Source organism: Haemaphysalis longicornis, unplaced genomic scaffold, assembly GCF_048455015.1.
Source record: "Haemaphysalis longicornis isolate Haplotype H1 unplaced genomic scaffold, Haemaphysalis longicornis Haplotype H1 scaffold_12, whole genome shotgun sequence".
In the NCBI taxonomy this organism is placed as follows: domain Eukaryota; kingdom Metazoa; phylum Arthropoda; class Arachnida; order Ixodida; family Ixodidae; genus Haemaphysalis; species Haemaphysalis longicornis.
Window position 1 is genome coordinate 33,612,676 of NW_027526225.1, and position 18,675 is coordinate 33,631,350.

The 18,675-nt window shown below is 47.2% G+C and overlaps 1 protein-coding gene across 3 annotated transcripts in view; it reads right to left on the minus strand.

Annotated features, from left to right (window-relative positions):
• Nucleotides 1-18,675, minus strand: part of LOC144162553 (receptor-type tyrosine-protein phosphatase kappa-like) — a 616,238-nt gene that overhangs the window by 493,314 nt on the left and 104,249 nt on the right. For all 3 annotated transcript variants that reach the window (XM_077693141.1, XM_077693140.1, XM_077693142.1), the window contains exon 11: nucleotides 15,121-15,359. In XM_077693141.1, coding sequence (XP_077549267.1) covers nucleotides 15,121-15,359 — 239 coding nt within the window. The remainder of the gene's footprint in view (nucleotides 1-15,120; nucleotides 15,360-18,675) is intronic.

Genomic DNA, 18,675 nt, shown 5'->3' on the forward strand with positions numbered 1-18,675 from the left:
TTTGAAACCCGTAATGCGGAACTACTAATAAACCTGTAGCTGAAGGTCGGCTGCGAAAAAAAAAAAATTAGCTAGACAACAACTGCGCCGTCTGCACTAACAGAAAACCTGGGGATGGGCGAAGCATGCAGTGAATAAGTGCATGATGCGGTTTCGATGTACGATGCCATTTATAAGGTACGATGAAGTGTGTTATGCGGTTTCGATGCAGAGTGCGCGGTGTGTGAGGTCTCGGCGTTTCTGCCCGCGGAGATGCAACCGTTGGGGGGTAGAGGTATACAGGTTTGCTGTAAAAATCCCCTGTCGTTGAAGCATGAAGCGTTCTAGCGCGAGGCGTTGTAAAACGAGTGTCTCGGTGTGTTATTTTAGTGCGCGTAATGTTCCAGCGTGGGGCGTTGGAAAACGAGTGTCCCAGTGTTTTATTACCGTAACTACAACCGATGGCGACATGAGACAACGACGACAAGAGCCACAACAGCCCGAGCCTCTAAGGTGCTTCGCCCGTAAAAATTCGAATGCAGCATGCTCATACGATAGTCGGTGGGGGATGGTATAACGCATAAGAATGGGAAAAGCTGGACATGACATCTACATTAATGTCTTATGACGTACAACGCAACGGCGTTACATAGACATCAAAGGAGCGTTTTGAAACGCAGTTGCTGCATTTACCCTTTATGCTTTTCAAGCAGTGAAGTTCAGCGAAGACAGCAAGACCATCCGCAACGGCTTGTAAACGCCGCTGCGCAGAAAAGGCAATGGATACCTGCCTGTTTGCAAGGGAAGGCAGAGGCCGTCTACGCTTTTGTTGCTTAAAATGTGGGGCGTGAAAGGTTGCGGCTGTGGAGTGTTGGTCAGTTTGAGCGAGAAAACATCAGTGCCAGTGTTTCATAGCGCTTATTTCGTAGCGTCGTGTCCAGAATGAACCTTGTGGTTTTATTTCAAAGACAGATGGAGATTGACAGAAGAGCTTTGTTGTGTAAAATATAGTCAAGGTTTGGGAAGGTAGGATAAACAGCTGGTTGAGCCCAAGAGTGGAACCCAAAGACCAGGGCCTCAGATGGAGCCGGTCTTCCCCTTGCCCTTGTATTCATCTCACGCTGATATTTGGGTAACGATCTCGTCAAAACTGCCTCCCACGTCTCCACAGAAGTAAATTTTGTAATGTTTGAGTTTTTCTTCCCTGGAAATATCCTTGGAGACGAGCAGGTTGCGTGGAACAAGGTTTACGTTTCCTTGTATCTCAGCACAGCTTGAAGTTAACAGCGGACATTGCCTAGCAAGCGTTTTCGCCAATTCATATTCGCGGGTATACGCGCTGGATTTTATCCAGCGCAGGGTTTGGGATGCTTCGACGTTGACATTGGCGTATTCATGGGAGGTTGTGGCCATTACTACACCAGGGTGGCCAATCCTGCTCTGGTGAGGGAGTGCATTACCGGCAATGATCGCCGGGGTCAGGCCGCACCCCATGGAGAGGATCGAATACGCTGTAAAGAACGGAGGTAGCCTGAAAGCAGTGAAGGGACGTCTTGGCGTGGGGAAAAATCAGATGTATGCACTTAAGGATAAGCAAGGCAATGTCATCACAAATAGGGATAAAATAGTCACAGTGCCGGAGGAGTTCTATAGAGATCTGCACAGTAGCCGGGACATACAGGATAATGCCGAGAGAGACAGTAGTTCAGAGGAGATAGACATCCCACCAGTAACGACCGAAGATGTAAGGAAGGCTTTAAAAGAAATGAAAGGGGGCAAAGCACCTGGTGAGGATCAGATAACAGCAGACCTCTTGAAGGATGGCGGAGAAATTGCACTTGAAAAACTGGCAAACCTGTATGCGTAATGCCTAATGACCCCAATGGTACAGGAATCTTGGAAGAACCTGAACATCATCCTAATCCATAAAAAAGGCGACATGAAGGACTTGAAAAATTACAGGCCGATCAGCTTACTGTCAGTCGTCTACAAGGTATTTATCAAGGTAATCGCTAAACGAATCTCGGCAACCTTAGATTTCAGCCAACCTAAAGAACAAACAGGGTTCCGTAAAGGTTATTCAACAATGGACCATATTCACACGATAAATCAGGTGATAGAGAAGTGCGCTGAGTATACTGAATCCCTATGTATAGCCTTCATAGATTATGAGAAAGCATTTGACTCGGTCGAAACCCTAGCAGTCATTCAGGCATTACGGAACCAGGGGGTAGATGAGCATTATGTAAGAATACTAGAGGATATCTACAATGGGTCTACAGCTACCATCATCCTCCATAGGGAGAGCAGTAAAATACCTATAAGGAAGGGTGTCAGACAAGGAGCCACAATCTCTCCAATGTTATTCACAGCATGCTTACAAGAAGTATTCAGAACGCAGGATTGGGAACAGGTGGGAGTAAGGGTTAATGGGGAATACCTCAGTAACCTCAGATTTGCTGATGACGTTGCCTTGCTAAGTAACTCGGGGGACGAATTGCAAAGCATGCTTTCCACACTGGGCGAACAGAGTAGAACCGTGGGCCTGAAAATTAATATGCACAAAACTAAAGTAATGATCAATAACCTCGGGACAGCACAGCAGTTTGAGATAGGTGGCGAGGCAGTGGAAGTGGTAAGCGAATATATCTACTTAGGCCAAGTTGTGACCCCAGATCCCAACCACGAGGCAGAGATAATTAGAAGGATCAGAATGGGGTGGGGTGCATATGGCAGACATTCTCAGATAATGAATAGCAGCCTACCATTGTCGCTGAAGAAGAAAGTGTATGACAGCTGCATCTTACCGGTACTCACCTACGGGGCCGAAACTTGGAGGCTCACTAAGAGGGTTCAACCTAAATTGAGAACGACTCAGCGGGCAATGGAGCGGAAAATGATAGGTGTAACATAAGGCACAAGAAGAGAGCGGAGTGGGTCAGGGAGCAAACTGGTGTTAAAGACTTATTAGTAGAGATTAAGAAAAAGAAATGTACGTGGGCAGGGCATGTAATGCGAAGGCAAGATAACCGCTGGTCTTTAAGGGTAACAGAGTGGATTCATAGAGAAGGTAAGCGTTGCAGGGGGCGGCAGAAAGTTAGATGGGCAGGTGAGATCAAGACGTTTGCGGGTATAAATTGGTCACAGTGGGCACAGGGCCGAGGTAATTGGAGAATTACGGGAGAGGCCTTTGCCATGCAGTGGGCGTAGATAGGCTGGTGGTGATAATGATGATGATGACGTTGACATCTCCGTGTGGCACTGAAAAGGATGGTGTTCTTAGGAGTAGGATAAGGAAACGTTCGTCATACTTTTAAGAAGGGAATTTGGTAGTCGTGGTCGCTGGGAGCTCGGTATTTCCGTTCACGTGCATGCATCTTGGTGTGCTGCGTTGGTCGCTTCCAGACCCACGTGTACTAGTGCAGTGTGGTGTGAACTTTCATCATCGCAGATTGAAGAATCGTTTTCAGGCCTCTTGGTACTCTGCGTGCAGCCAACTGCCTAATGGCCTTTGAGAATGTTTTATGATGGAGTGTTTTATGAAGGTGGATCGACACGAGGATGGCTTCAATTTCCGCTTCTTCCGTTCTTGCATGTATGAGGTTTATGAAGTCACAGCAATTGACACGGTAGTTTATTTCTGGTCATAATCTAGATCTTCCTTGAAGTTTGAGAGCCTGGCGTTTAAATTTTGCCAGCATTTTTAGCTAGGTGACACAACGTTGGCGCCGGAAATATTTTCCGCGGGACGGGCGCTTTGGTGTGGTGGGGGCGTTGCGACTACCATCAAGGCGTAGAACGAACTTCACTGTGAAGGGGCGGCACCTGCTGCAATGACGTATCTTTGTGTTCGACTCCGATTTATTGTTATTGTCCTTCGTTCCACAATCCAGTACCACCCGCCGCGGTGGCTCAGTGGCTAAGGCGTTGCACTGCTGAGCACGAGGTCGCGGGTTCGATTCCCGGCCCTGATGATCGCTTTTCTGATGGAGGCGAAAACCAAAAACGCCCGTGTGCACGAGATTTCGGCGCACGTTAGAAAACCCTAGGTGGTCAATATTAATCCGGAGCCCTCCACTACGGCGCGCCTCATCGTCTGCGTTGCGTCGGCGCATTAACCCTACAATCAATCATCAATCACAAGCCACTACCCACTGTTCTTTACTCCAGATTCCGACAAGCCATGGTATCTGGCTGCACTAGTCCTGGGTTCTGGTATGGATTCTGGGATCTAGTCCCGCGTTCTAGCTATGACGCATTTCCACGGACGCTTCATGAGCACAACTGATAAAGAACGGCTAGGTACCACAGAAAAATCAGAAAATGAGCCTAATAACGCCAGCGTTATAAAAACCGCACCTCGAAGGTAAGCTGTATTCTTAAACTCGTAATCATTATCATCCACGCTCCATTTGTTTCCACTGCAGGACAAACGCCTCTCCCGGACATTCGCAACCACTTCTGTCGAGAGATTGTCGAGTTCACACTGTGTCCCAAAATTTTTGCAATTCATTTCTTCATAAGGTCTTTGGTCGTCCCCAGATGCGGTTGTCGTCTCTTGTTATCCATTGCGTTAAGCTGATGGCCCACCAGACCCACCTTTGATGTTTACTTTTACCCAAAATGCCTTCGACGCGAGTTCGTTGCCTAGTTCATTCCACAGTTTCTTTATGCATGAGAGCTAACTCTATAATTCTTTGCTACATGACTCGTTGGTCCAGCTTAAGCTTTCTTAGATACAACCAACACCACGGCAATTTTGTGTCCTGTTGTTTGCTCGAGTGTTTGCAGTTTTCTTCTAGTGAATTGGATAAGTTAACACCGCCCCATCTACTCGCTCTTTGGCAGTTCCTGCTGCCGTAGTTTTGCGGTGTTCAATGCGGGCATTTTTTTCTGAGACAGTTTGCTAGTTTCTTGAATAAATTTTTCTCCTCTCGCAGCCAGCGCCACTCTGGGGTGATCTTCGTCAGGTTGCCCTTCGACACATCCACGGTATCTTCTTCGTCTACTGAGAAGACTCCGAATGTTTTCTGAAACGTTATTTTAAATTCTCATTCTCTTTCTTTGATTGAGTTGAAAATTTCTTTCTTTCCTGCAATAAGTTTTATTCTTCACTTCAGAACCCTCTATATTTTGACCCTTATCTCCCCAAGCAGCCGAGGCCGATTGCCAATGATTGGAAACCCCATGGGTCCCCATTGGCTTCCGAGCCGTCGGCCACTCATCGGTAACTTGGCTGAAAGATTCAGTGAGTGCCCAGCGAATGGCGACCGGAAGTAACGTCACACGGAAGGCTCATCGGAAGCCGAGCTTCAGCTGACGGATAAAAGCGCATTTTGACCTTGAGCTTGCCGAGCCCGTGACGGCGATGGTTAGAGTGGGTGAACAGGCCACAACGCAGCAAAAAGTAGTTACCTAAAGAGCCACAGCACCGGGCCATGAAACAAAGCGTACTTAAACTAAAGTGCAGCGTATTCAAAAAAGCGTGAGATAGTGTTACACGTTCAGTAGGAATGGGCCATTTGTGTGTCCTAACGCAACTGTGACCGTCGAACTACTTCAGCGTTGTGCCTTTGCGCGTTCTTTGAACCCGCGGCTGGGCCGGTGGACGGACGCGTTGCACCGACGGCTCCGTCTCTTTTGTGGCATTGAAACTGCGGTAGTACTCCTGTACGTGTCTGTGAGGTGCATTTTGGTGTTGGTGGCTCTGTGAAGTATACCTGACTGGTGGAATAACATCGTTTGCCTGCTGTGGCCGCCGCTGAAAACGTAAGTCACCATTTGTAAGTCACCGTAAGTGCGGGAGAGCTCGCGCTCGTTCCCGCCATAACTTCAGCTGTCGTTTATAACAACTGGCGCTCGAGAGTGCTGCTTAGCGTTGTTGGTTCTTGCGAAGAAAAAAGCGGTCACATACATGTGGTTCCTTTGTGTGACGGCAGTTCTAGCTATCCTTTTTCCGGCTTTGTGTGCTCCGAACAAGCGGCCGTGCTCCCACTGCAGGTTCACGACGTTCAGCATGCGTTGAAGCAAGACTCGTGTGCAGTATAAGAGTTGCAGATGTTCTAAGCTGACTTACTTAAACTCTAGCTATAAAAGAAGCTTCCGTTTCGTTATTTTCTTGAGCAAAGTAAAGATATTGTCGAGCGACAAAGTAATTACACTGCCGCTGGGCTTCTCCGTCGGTTCCGTTCGCATCTGGCGCGTCTGACAAGGCAGATGTCGAAGCGACTGAAACCTGACTGCAACACCGTACCAATTTAATACTTTATTTGCGGCTTTGTTTTGTTACCCCTCAAAATATAATGCATTCAAAGGTCACAAGGTTTGTATTCAACCTCCAAGTTGGCATAGATGCCTTGCAAAAAAAGAAAAACTGGACGTTCGTGCGTTCCGAACTCATTGTGTAGTGCGTTGCCTTGTAGTCTCTGGGGCCCGCGTTGTTAGCGAACAAAACTTACGCTAATAAAAAGTTGACGGCACGACATTTCAGCCGCGAATAAATGTTTATGGGGCACAGTAGCCACAACAAAATTTCACGGAACCGCTGCCGTGTTGCTTTGTGTATTGGACTTTTTAATTACCTTGCGTGACTGCAACAAGAGTGAAGACCATTTTCGGTGAAATTCCGGACTGTTTTCTCAAAAACGAGCCAAGTATCTGCTACCGTAGAACGCAGTATTGAGAAATGAATAGTGCAGTACGTTTTATGTTTCATAGCGAGTGTTAACAAGCTAGAACTTTAGGCAGGGACATATTTTCACACGGACATGTGGTAAGGCTGGTGCAAAGTGCTGTATTTAGTAAGCAGCGTGCATTTAGCATTGTAGTGAACTATTTTTTTACTTATTACAGACGCTACGACGTAAAGGTGTTTCCCGTGGACAAGTGGCGGATGCAGCCGAGACAAGCTTTCCAAGCTGGCCTATTCTACAATCGTGCTGTTGAACAACATATCGTGATCTTGGCAGGTCGGAGAATTACCGGGGATAATGGTCCTGTTTTCATTTACCTGAATGCTTCTGTTTTTATGGAATCTCAAGCAGTTAAACGAAGCATAATGGGTTCGCGATTCATGAGCAGCGCTTTTTAAAATTTGTTCTTGACTATTGTGTGTGCTTGCTTTCGTGTTTGTGTTCGTATTCTTGCCACTGTTAAGCCAGGTTTCTTGTAAATTTGATATGCATAATAAAGAAACTACAGAGAGAGACTCGGCGTGTTTTGTTGCTCAATTGTTTTTGACAAGTCTCGTAATTGCTTCGCAAAGTTGATGCAGTTTGTTTATTGTGTCTCGTGGTCCCATTTCTGTTTTATACATGTTATTGTACAAAAAAGTATTTAACGAGTGTGCTATAAATAAATAATGCGCACTCGTTAAATAATTTCCTGTACAATGGCATGTATAAAGCAGTAGTCGGGCCGCGAGGCAACTCATAAAATAGGCATTGGTCATAAGGACTGGCCACAAAGCCGAAAATGTGCATGAAAATAGCCTTGGGTCTACCTATAGGCAATATCATGGCAACATACTTTGCCAAGCGTTGTCCAATATTGGCCTTCCAGAGCTTGGCCAATTGTTGGCTTGTCACATTTCCCAAGCGCCAGCCAATGATGGCGGCCGAGGTATTGCCAAGCTCGGACACATTGGCCAGTGATGATTTGCCATGCTTGGTATTGGCAATTTCTGCTGCTTGGGTCTTTATAATCTGTGCACTTGGCTTTACCAAGTAATCATCACCAGCCTATCTCCGCCCACCGCAGGGGAAGGGACTCTTGCATGGATCTCCAATTATTCCGGACCTGTGTAACTGCGACCAATTTATCCCCGCAAACTTCTTGAACTCATCGGCCCATCTAACTTTCTGTCGCCGTCTGCCCCGCTTGCCTTCTCTAGGGATCCACTCTGTTACCCTTAATGACCAACGGTCATCTTGCCTTCGCATTACATGCACTGCCCACGTTCATTTCTTCTTAGTTTTTACTAGTATGTATTTAACACGCGTTTGTTCCCCGACCCACTCCACTCTTTTTTGGTCCCTTAATGTTACACCTATCATCTTCTGTTCCATTGCACGCTGAGTCGTCCTCAATTTAAGTTCAACCCTTTTAGTGAGCTTCCAAGTTTCTGCCCCGTAAGTGAGTAGCGGTAAGATGCAGCTGTCGTATACTTTCTTCTTCAGGGACAATGAAAGGTTGCGATTCAGTGTCTGAGAATGTCTGTCGAATGCACTCCACCGCATTCTTATCCTCATAATTATCTCTGCCTCATTGTTGGGATCCGGGGTCACTACTTGGCCTTAGTAGATGTGTTCGCTTACCACTTCCACTGCCTCGCCACCTATTTCAAACCGGTGTGCTCTCCCGATATTATTCAGCATTACTGTATTTTTCGGAATATTAACTTCCAGGTCCACGATTCTACTCAGCTTGTCTAGTGCGGTAATCATGCTTTGCGATTTGTACCCCGAGTTACTTAGCGAAGCAACACCATCAGCAAATCTCAGGTTACTGAGGTGTTCTCCGTAGACATTTACGCCAACCAGATCTGAATCCAATGTTCTGAATACCTTTTGTAAACATACTGTGAATACCATTGGAGAGATTTTTTCTCCTTCTCTGACGCCCTTCCTTATAGTTACTTTACTGCTCTGCTTACGAAGGATGATGGCAGCTGTGGACCCATTGTAGATATCCTCTAGCAATCTTACGTAATGCTCGTCTACATTCTAATTCCGCAAAGCCTGAATGACTGCTGAGGTTTCGACAGAGTCAAATGCTTTCTCATGATGTATGAAGGCTAAGTACTGAGTATGCTCTGCGCATTTGTATGTCACCTGATTCATCGTGTGACTATGCTCCATTGTTGAATAGCCTTTACGAAACCCTGCTTGTTCATTAGGTTGACTGAAACCTAAGGTGGCAGAAATTCTGTTAGCGATTACTTTGGTGAGTACCTTGTAGATGACTGACAGTAAGCTGATCGGCCTGTAATTTTTCACGTCCTTCATATCACCTTTCTTATGAATTAGGATGATGCTCGCGTTCTTTCAAGATTCAGGTACACTTGCGCTCATTTGGCTTGGCGGATACAGGTTTGCCAATTTTTCACGTACAATTTCTCCGCCATCCTTCAAGAGGTCTGCTGTTATCTGATCCTCACCACGTGCGTTGCCCCCTTCATTTCTTTCAAAGCCTTCTTTCCTTCTCGTGTGGTTACTAGTTGGATGTCTATCTCCTCTGAACTACTTCCTAGTAAGGTATTATCGTGGATGTCGCGGCTACTGTACAGTTCTCTATGGAGCTCATTGGCTATGTAACTATTTTATCCCTAATCCCTATTTCTGATGACATTGCCTTGCATGTCTCGAAAGAAGCAAGGCAATGTGAAATGCTTTCCCAAGTACCTCAATGTTATTGAATCTCTTTCTTAGCATTTAGGATAAAGTCAATATCATTTTTTGTTTAACCACTGGGCTTCGTCTTGTCCATTTTATATTTTTTACGTTTGCGGAAAAAGGTTTCATTATTTTTTATTTATTTATTATGGCAAAGTCGACAACCAAAATCGACTAACAAAACCGAAGCTTCCGGTTGCATCCTGAAGTCCTGATTTTGCCCCATTCAGCAATGAAGCCGACAATGCTATCGTGCATTAAACTTTTATCCGATTTATTGCCAATGAACATCTTCCTGAAAGTGTCAACAACCCTACCGCGTAGCTGGGTGTCGGCGTGACAACCTGTGTTTTCTTAAACTCTATTTTTTGTTCAACTTGATGAGAAATACGGTCACCATTTTGCTATTTTGTTTATAAATAAAAATTACGCCCCACTACGAGGCATAATTTATGCATCAAAATTCCAACTGGAGGTCTCCTCTTTCGCGAACAGATTGGCTTCGAATAGCGGCGAAAACCTGTTGCTGTCGTGGTCTGGGCCGGTTGGAGCCACTGCCATGGCCGTGCGGGCAGGCGCGCCGGCGTGTTCGAAGGCACGCCCGACGTGCGCTAATACTCGTTGCCGAGGGCTGAAAACGCGTCATGATTTCTCACTTTATCCATTTTTTGGCGAACGACGCGCGTAATTTGCAAATGTAGCAGTGCTATTGTCACAGTTGATCTGGTGGATCGGGAAAGGAGCCGCTGCTTTCGCTTCAGTCGTTGTCAAGGGAATAGGCCTCCTGCGCTGCCCAGGGGGCGCTGCGCACGCGGCTTCCGGGCAGTACTTCCGGGTAGTACAAAGCTGCTCGGGTCCCATAGGATCCCGTGTTGACAGAAGCAAAATGAGCTCGACGCTCCCGATTATTTTGCGACGTGGTCACCAGCTCATCCTCGACGCGTCCGATCTATTTCAGCGATCAACTTGGCATTAGGGGGAATAGCTTTGCAGCGCTAAACACGTTTACAGCGCCGACGAAAGTGCCGGGACCGTGACCGCGTCTGCTACTCGCAGGTTCACCGATCGATGGTCGTACGAAGTGAAATTTTAAGTGAAATATCTAGTTTAAACTAATACTCTAGGTGACAAAGACTTCTCAAAAACAGCCTATCAAAAAAGAAGAGTGACGCAATCGGCGATGATCGCGCTTTAAAAAGCCAGCGAGTCCGGCGGACCGCAGGCTCGCCTGCTGCAGTGCGCCGCTCTTTTGCGTACCTGCACACTATGCGTACACTTTCATTAAACAGTGCTCGTTTGTGTCGCCGTTACGAATACACGGTGCAGCGTTAGCTTGCCGTTTTGTTGCGTGTCTCCGTGACAAAATGCCGCGACCGTCAGAAGCGTGAAATCTGTTTTTCGATTCCGAAATTAGTGGCCGTAAAACAAAGTGGTCGGGCGAACTAAGAGGCCTCTCGCTTTCCTTATTTGCTCTCACTTTACTTAATTACGCTCTTGCAGCATACATTCCCAGTTCGCACTTAATAGCCTAGAATGAGGGTCAGCAACGGCCGAGTTCCATGCAGCCGACACGGCGGAGGGCTGGTCGGCAAATCGGGTGGGGGGAGGAGAGGGGCTTTGAATGCAAAGAGAAAAAATTCAGCGAATTTCTAATAATATTTGACAATAATCTGGCAAAGTGTGAAGATTGGGGGGGGGGGGGGCAATTCAACTGGAGGTCGCCAATTCTCTGTTCTTCTCTCGCTTTCTAACTCCATTTGAAGTCAAAACTGGCGTGTCGGCGTTCAGATTCGACGACCCCTGCACTAGAAAACCAACACAGTCAGTGATGATCGTGTGTAAATATTCGGTGCCCCGCGCCGTGTATGCGGCTGTGTTACGTTATGCTCTGTTATGTGATGTTATAGAAGTACACATCTCTGCAGGCAGCGGGCGTGTGATTTGGTGCATGTTTTGCGTCCTTTAATAGCGCTTAATTTGTTTATTTGGCGCTATTGCCCCACCTACTCGCTAGTATGCATGTACCCTGCCGTTCGTAAATCGTGCGGCGTAAAACGTTACGCAAGAATCATTTAGTTTGCGAAAATACGAAACAAAATTTCCACTCGTTTCCAAGGCGGTGCCAGTCCAGCAGTGTCAGCTTAGTCGGCTGCGCAATTCTTGCGTTCGCTTGCATGCTCCAGCTGAAGCAATCTTTTGCAGGTACCTCAGGATATAGGATGAGCATCGTTCCGTGTTTATGCTACTCGTGAACTTTCCTTTGTCGACCGCACGCAATAAGAAGAAACTGTAACTGCCGTCAAACAGTTAAACCACCCGACCTGGCGATACTGTCCCACGCCGCGACCACCGCGACAGCTCGCTCAAAAGAAAGCCGACAAATCGGCTTCTTTTAGCGGATATTATTTTGTTTAGCCTCTGCAACTACTTGAAGGGCTATTTCATACAGTATGCAGTCATTTAAACACGCCACAAAGCGCCACAACCAACTTTCACTCTGGCTTGTAATTGAAAACACATGGAGGGCGGCGAGGGTCGTCTGCTTTTGTACTACCCAGAGGCGTCGGCCGCTAGGGGCGCTGCATGTCGCCAAAACTCTAGCGCAGGAGGCCTATTCGCGCTGGCTGCGAGAGTGACGCAAAGAGCGTAAGATCCTGTTCGAAACAGCTTTGGGGTGCCCGCGTATACGCCTCGAGCGCGGCCTGTAGGGGCGCCACTGAAATCCCCCTAGCGGCCCGTTTCAAAAGCAGCCGCGGGAGTCCGCGCCCCGTTCCCTACTGCCGCCGCTGCTTTTGCGGCACATTCATGCCTGAGATTTACCCTTTGGGGGCGCTTGAAATCTATGTTTATGTGGAGCAGTCACTCTGTTCGCAAGTAAAGTGTGTTTACGAGAGTGTAAATGTTTCTGACGCGATCTTAGTGTGGCATAGTGGGTCTGTATAGGCGCCAGGTGTGTGTCACAGGCCAGCGTCGCGGAAGCGGCGTATGATGGAGCCGATTGTAATTACACTGACCTGAATTTACTAGCCGTGTCTCCGTAACCACCGGTCCCGCAGATGTTCATGATACGGCTATACACTACGATTTAAATCGGTTTTGTGCGCTTACATAATCAGCGGAGCACTCATACCTGATCGCACGCCAGTTAAGTTTGCCAATTATACCTCTATATGACCACCACCATTTTCAAGCCAGTCTGTGTTAATTTTGGGAATATTTAACAAAAGTACGATGGACAATGCATAATTATACTCGGGGATCAGCACACGACAGAGTCGTCTTGTCGTGAGGTGAGCGCCCGCAAACATTCATCTGCTACATATATACTCTGCAAGCAGCGCGGAAAAATATAATCCGCGTCCGCGACTAAATGCTTCTTCGAAATATCGTCATATGGCACAGGGGGCCTGCAGAATAAAGCAGAAACTGAAATCAGAAGGCCTTATCACATACCACACTCTTCCAACGACACCTTTCATCGTTTGTTGAACAGCCTACCCTGTATACTTCCAAAAATGCGTCCGCCGTACGATCGGCTCTTCGTTGAAGTAGAAAAACAAAATGAAAGTAAACGAGAAATGTGTGTGTGGGATTACTAAAACGTTCATTGCTTGATTCCGCTCCGAATTTGTACACAGCGTCCCCCTCCCCTCCCCCCCCCCCCCCTTACCGATGACTCGCGAAATAGCACTGCATTTCCCGTATAGTTGGTCTTGTGAACCCTACCTGGCTTAAGTTTCGATGAACGTCTTTAGCATGTCAGAAGCTGCACTGTTTTTTTTTTATTTCCGTTAGAGCTATGATGTTTCTTAATTCCGCACTTGCACAGCATTTATTTTTCCGTGGTTTCATTACCTCCCCTTGGTTCTTGCTATATGGCGTGTGTGAACACATATTTAACGACGCACAGGCTTGAAATATACTTAACATTTTCGAAGCTTTATATTCTTATAAAAGGCATAAGTTATTGTCCGGGATTGGGTAATCACATCACCAAAACATATTTTTCTGCGACGTATATATTCGAAACGAAGCCGCATTCGTTGCCCACGCTGCAAAATGAAGCCGACCTCTCATTGTGACAGTATCAGGTCTAAACGAGGCGACAGTAGAATTCATTTGTTCCTGATGTTTTGGAGGTGACATGGGTGATATGTTGCTGCCGTCGCCGACGCCCGGAAGAGCGGCGACGAAGCGCGCAGAACCGCGTCCCCGGGTAGCTCTTGCAGGCGATCGCGTACTCTACGAATACGCAGCTGCTTTTTAAGTGACCTAAACGTACTCTTCGCCTATAGACGTCACCATAACAAGTTTTTTTTGGGGCACGGAAAGGCGAAAAGAAGCGAAAGAGAACCAAAACACTGCACGAGCCCCTATGAGCCACGCAGCGCAAATCCCGTCAACGCCGCGGATAAGCGGCGGCAGGCGGCGCAGCGATCGCGAAGCTCGAGGCGTATACTCCGAACGCCAGGTGATTCTTTTTTCGTCTTCGCTGCTGTGCCGCCACTAGTGTCCGAACTGACTTGTGCGATTTTTAACACTGCGGCTGCGGCGCCTGAGGTGTTACGAATCAGCACGCCACTGAGCTTCAATCTTCGTGGTGGAGCCTCCACTACGCGAGCCTTTTGAGTGGCCGCTTCTGTGCCGGTGACTCAGGCTTCGTCAAATCATTGTGTGTGGTGTGTCTTATCCTGTAGTCCCATCCTAATTCGTTATTATTCTGTATTTCCATGAATTCAGGCTTGCCGCAACAAACATCGGATCCCAACACGCCGCAACGCTCCTGGGAAAGGCCGGATCGCTCGCGCCTTGGTGTCTGCGTGATTAAAACTTCGCAGCGGCAAACACGTCGTGTGTCTACATGCCCCAAAGACGCGGCCACCGATGCGGATACTTCCCCTCCCCCCTCTCTCGGACGCAGCGTGCGCCAGTAATACGGACCCCTCACGAACTCTGGAAAGAGCGTTGCGTGTGTCTGTACCATGTCTCGTCGTGTGCAAAAACCAGAGGGAGGGCTTGTTTGCCAGTTAGTGCTTTGGGTATAAATACGACGCCCAAAAGCGCACAAGTTCATTTCTGTTGGAGCAGTGAATCAATGCTGTCACTGTGCTCGGGTCCTATACCGTAACCTCGCCCGTCGGGGCACTGTTCCTGTCTTGCTTCGGCTCATCTCTCGCCATGCAGTAATCCAGTTAAGTTTGCCTTCGGGTTCTTGCCGTCATCTTCAAGGCAGCAACACTTGCTGGCCGCTCGCTTCACCACGCTACCACTGGCAAGACGGAGACGATGGAGCTCGGCTCGGGGACGCCTTCCGGTCTGCAAGAGCGGTTAGCGTGACCGAACTGAGGTGGCCAAGCTGGGTTTGTGTTAACCATGGTTAGCGGGATAACCGCAGTTTCGTCTACCGTGTCACGCTGCTGAGAAAACTGCGGTTCTGTCTGATCGCGGTTTGCTTAACCATGCTAAGTGTGCCCGTGTAACTAGGGTATTAATCGTAGCGATGTTCAAATTCCAGTGGCGGCCTCTCTGAACCAAAATATTCTTAGCAGCCCTTGTCCTATCGCAATTCTATCTACCGCTATAAACAGGTTATTTACCGCTGCTAGGGAGAAGCAATCCGCTTGCTTACTCTTGTGTTAATAAAGAGAAAACAATATTGCATAATGCAATGTGGTTGCTCAAGTTGAAACTGCGGTGTAGCAGAATAGAGCAGTAGTTGAGGCAAGAGGAATTCACCCTTTATGCTCACCTTAAAGAAGTAGAGTTGGTTGGGTTCGAGGCCATTCACCGTGTAGCAATGCTTCAATTCACTCCTGCTGCAGTGGGCGGGCTGGATGACTTGTTCTGTGTGTCGGCTTCCTTTTGTTGATTTGTAGTACAACTGGTAGTAAATTAGGACACCGTACGGAGGATAGGGGGCCCTCCAAGACAAAGTGACGGCGTCTTGGGACTGTTGGGCTGCATCCAGATCTGTTGGAGCAGGAGGATCTGGAAATAGTAAAGGTACAGTGTTCTTCACATTGTCATCCAGTAGAATTATAAATTCGAACTGGGCGTCTTTCATGTTTGCTGAGTTTATTGATTTTTTTATATTTTCTGATAAATCTGTATAAGTCTGTAGTAGAGCCGCTTACCAAAGTTATAGTTAGCCGCATAGGTGACAGCCTGAAATTTGAACAACCCAGAGAGCAGGCTGGGTTTAGGAAAGGGTACTCAACCATGGATCACATCCATGTTGTCAATTAAGGGATAGAAAAATCTGCAGAATAATCTAAACCCCTTTGCATGACATTCATAGACTATGGGAAAGCGTTTGACTCAGTACACGCCGCAGCCGTGCTAAAAGCACTACAAACTAGGTAATGGAGGAAACTTGCATAAGACTTGCAGACGACATATATAAGGAATTTACACGCAGGATCACAATCAAAGTGGTAAAGTCCTAATCCCAAAGGAAGTAAAGCACGGAGATACCATCTCACCAGAACTGTTTACACTGTGACATTCGGAGATTTATACCGGCAGTTTTCGGCGTGTTCCGAAATACGAAAGAGCCGATGCGCGTGCCATCTCGCGTTTCTGCAATGACCGTCCTTGGGCGACATTCCCATTCTGACCGCAAGGTTCCCGCTGGAGGCGTCGCGTATGCGCGCTGAGCGCCCAACGACAAACCAGTACCCCGCTCTGCCTTCCCTCCACGCAACAGAGGAGGGGTAATAAGCCCCGCACACCCCCTGATGACTCTCGCAACCATCCGTCGTCGGAGCCGCCATAGAAACCATCCGAGAGCGCTCTCCCGCATCCCGGCCGAGATCGAGATGACGGTCATCCCTCGAACCTATCTACGCATACCCCGAGCTCGCAGCAGAACCACCACACGATTCTGCAGCATGCTTTGGATACCACCACGCCCCGGAACGAGAGTCCCGACCTTCCCAAAACTACATAGCAAGCGCACCCCGTGCACCCCGGCCTCAGAACGAGAGGCCCTGTCCCCGATATCCAGCGCCAACTTACGAGTCATATCATCTCGCCCAGTTAACGCGTAGTCAACAGCCCAACTTCGTTGTTAATAAATTGTTTCTACAGCCAAACCCGTGTTTTCTATTTCCCGCTCAACTCTGTGTGGACCCACCTAGTTGCTAGCGCGACGCTGTACCTGTATCGGGGGCGTAACAACAGCATGTGTGGAGGGGTTATTCAGAAAGGTTGACTGGGGAAACACAGGATTAAGAATAAAGGGATAATACTTGAATCATTTGTGGTTGGCAGACGACATAGTCTTGCTGAGTGAGACTCCAGAACACCTACAAAAATGCTTTATGCAACAAAAAAGCACAGTACTGGAGACAAAAATAAATGTGAATATATCTAAATAACGAGGAATAAGCATGCGAAAAACGTCCTCTCGAGCTTAGGAAGCAAAACGCTAGAAGTAACAAAATACAGCTACTTCGGACAGATGGTTAGTGTCGACTTGAACCACTAGAGAGAAATGCGGCGCAGAATAGGTATGAGTTGGGGAGCACTCGGCAATCGCAATTTAAAATAATGAAGAGTAAGCTACCAATATTACTAAATAATATGTACAACTAGTGCGCACTGCCGGTGATGATGTATACGGAGCTGAGACTTGGCGCCATTTTTAACAACTGGAAAACAAACTTATATCGGCTCAGTAGGGCGTGGAACGAATAATGTTAGGTGTGACACTTATGGACAAGAAACGAGCATCCTGGATCAGGGAACAAACTAGAGTAGAAGATATAATACTTGAAGTAAAGAAAAAGAAGTGCACTTTGGCTGGCCATGTAGTGAGTCGAGCCGACAACCGGTGGATAATTATGATAACAGATTGGAAGGGGAAGACCGATAACACGATTGAGGGATGAAATAGGAGAAATTAGGTCGCCAACAGTAGACTCGAGGGGCGTAGGACAGGAGTGGTTGAAAGTGAATTAGAGAAGCCCTCTACGTGCAGTGGACCTGATTAGGCTGGTGTTGTTGATGATGATGAATAAATAAGCGAGAATCCCGTTGCAGTATTTTTACTTTGGTACCCTCATCCGTATATTAACCTGATTGTATTCTAACGCCGTCGGAAATAACAAAAGTTGTGAAACCAAAACCTAACTGAAACTGAGACCGTTTGGGAAGGTTACATTTAAAAAGAAAGCATGGTCGCTCTCTGTGCCGAAAAAGATTGTTTGAGGTGTTTTACGATATTTTTAGCACACGAGCGTAAGCTTAGCCTCATAAGTAAAACCTGTCATGTTGACTAAATAAGCCATCATGAACTAAAAAAAATGGCGGGCCATCGTCTTCGTTGCTTGGCAACGCCTGATCATTAGCATAACCACTCGCCTGCTTAGCGAGAGTATGCCGAGACAGCAAGAAAGAGCGAGGTGGGTCTCGAATTGAACAGTGTTAAATCATGCACAATGTCTCATGAATACACAAATGTATCGGCTGTATCACTCCATGTAATCACTGCACTGGAAACTTATAATCAATCCCCACCACGATGCCTATATGGTTACTGCTTAGCGGCTAAATTTTATAGCGGAAACTGCGAAAGTGGGCGAGCAAGCATCGCGTCCGAGGCGCATACGGATAGAGCAATACCTGTCGTCGTCGTGTTAGTCGAAGCAGGGAATATGTCAGAAGCTATCTTTACGCCATGTCAATGTTCACTTCCCTTTAAAATTATCTACACAAGTTGTTATGAGATTCTGATTTTTTCTGATTGTAGGGTTTAACGCGCCGACGCAACGTAGGTGATCAGGCGTGCCGTAGTGGAGGGCTCCGGATTATTTTGACCACCTTTGGATCTTTAACGTGCGCCGAAATCTCGTACAGACGGGCGTTTTTGCTTTTCGCCTCCATCAGAAAAGCGGCCGCCGCGGCTGGGAATCGAACCCGCGACCTTGTGCTCAGCAGCGCAACGCCTTAGCCACTGAGCCACCGGGGCGGGTTGTTATGAGATTACGACAAGCTAAATACAGTATATCCCTTTTCGTTATAACAGATAACGTACCTATTTGGTTTCAATATTACATTTCAATCACTCACTTTTACCACGAATTTTGAACGGTATATCCTATTTTCGGAACTACTGTATAAAACGTGCGACATATCGATTGTTGAAGGTATAAAATGAAGCGTTTTTTTTTCAAAAAGAGCCAAATACACAAACCGAAACAAAGTCAGATAAAACTGTAGTGACAAGACAAACTCGCAACTTTCCCCTAGAAAAGAGGTGGCAAGAAAATTGGTGAGATAACACCCTGATAATGTGTACGCA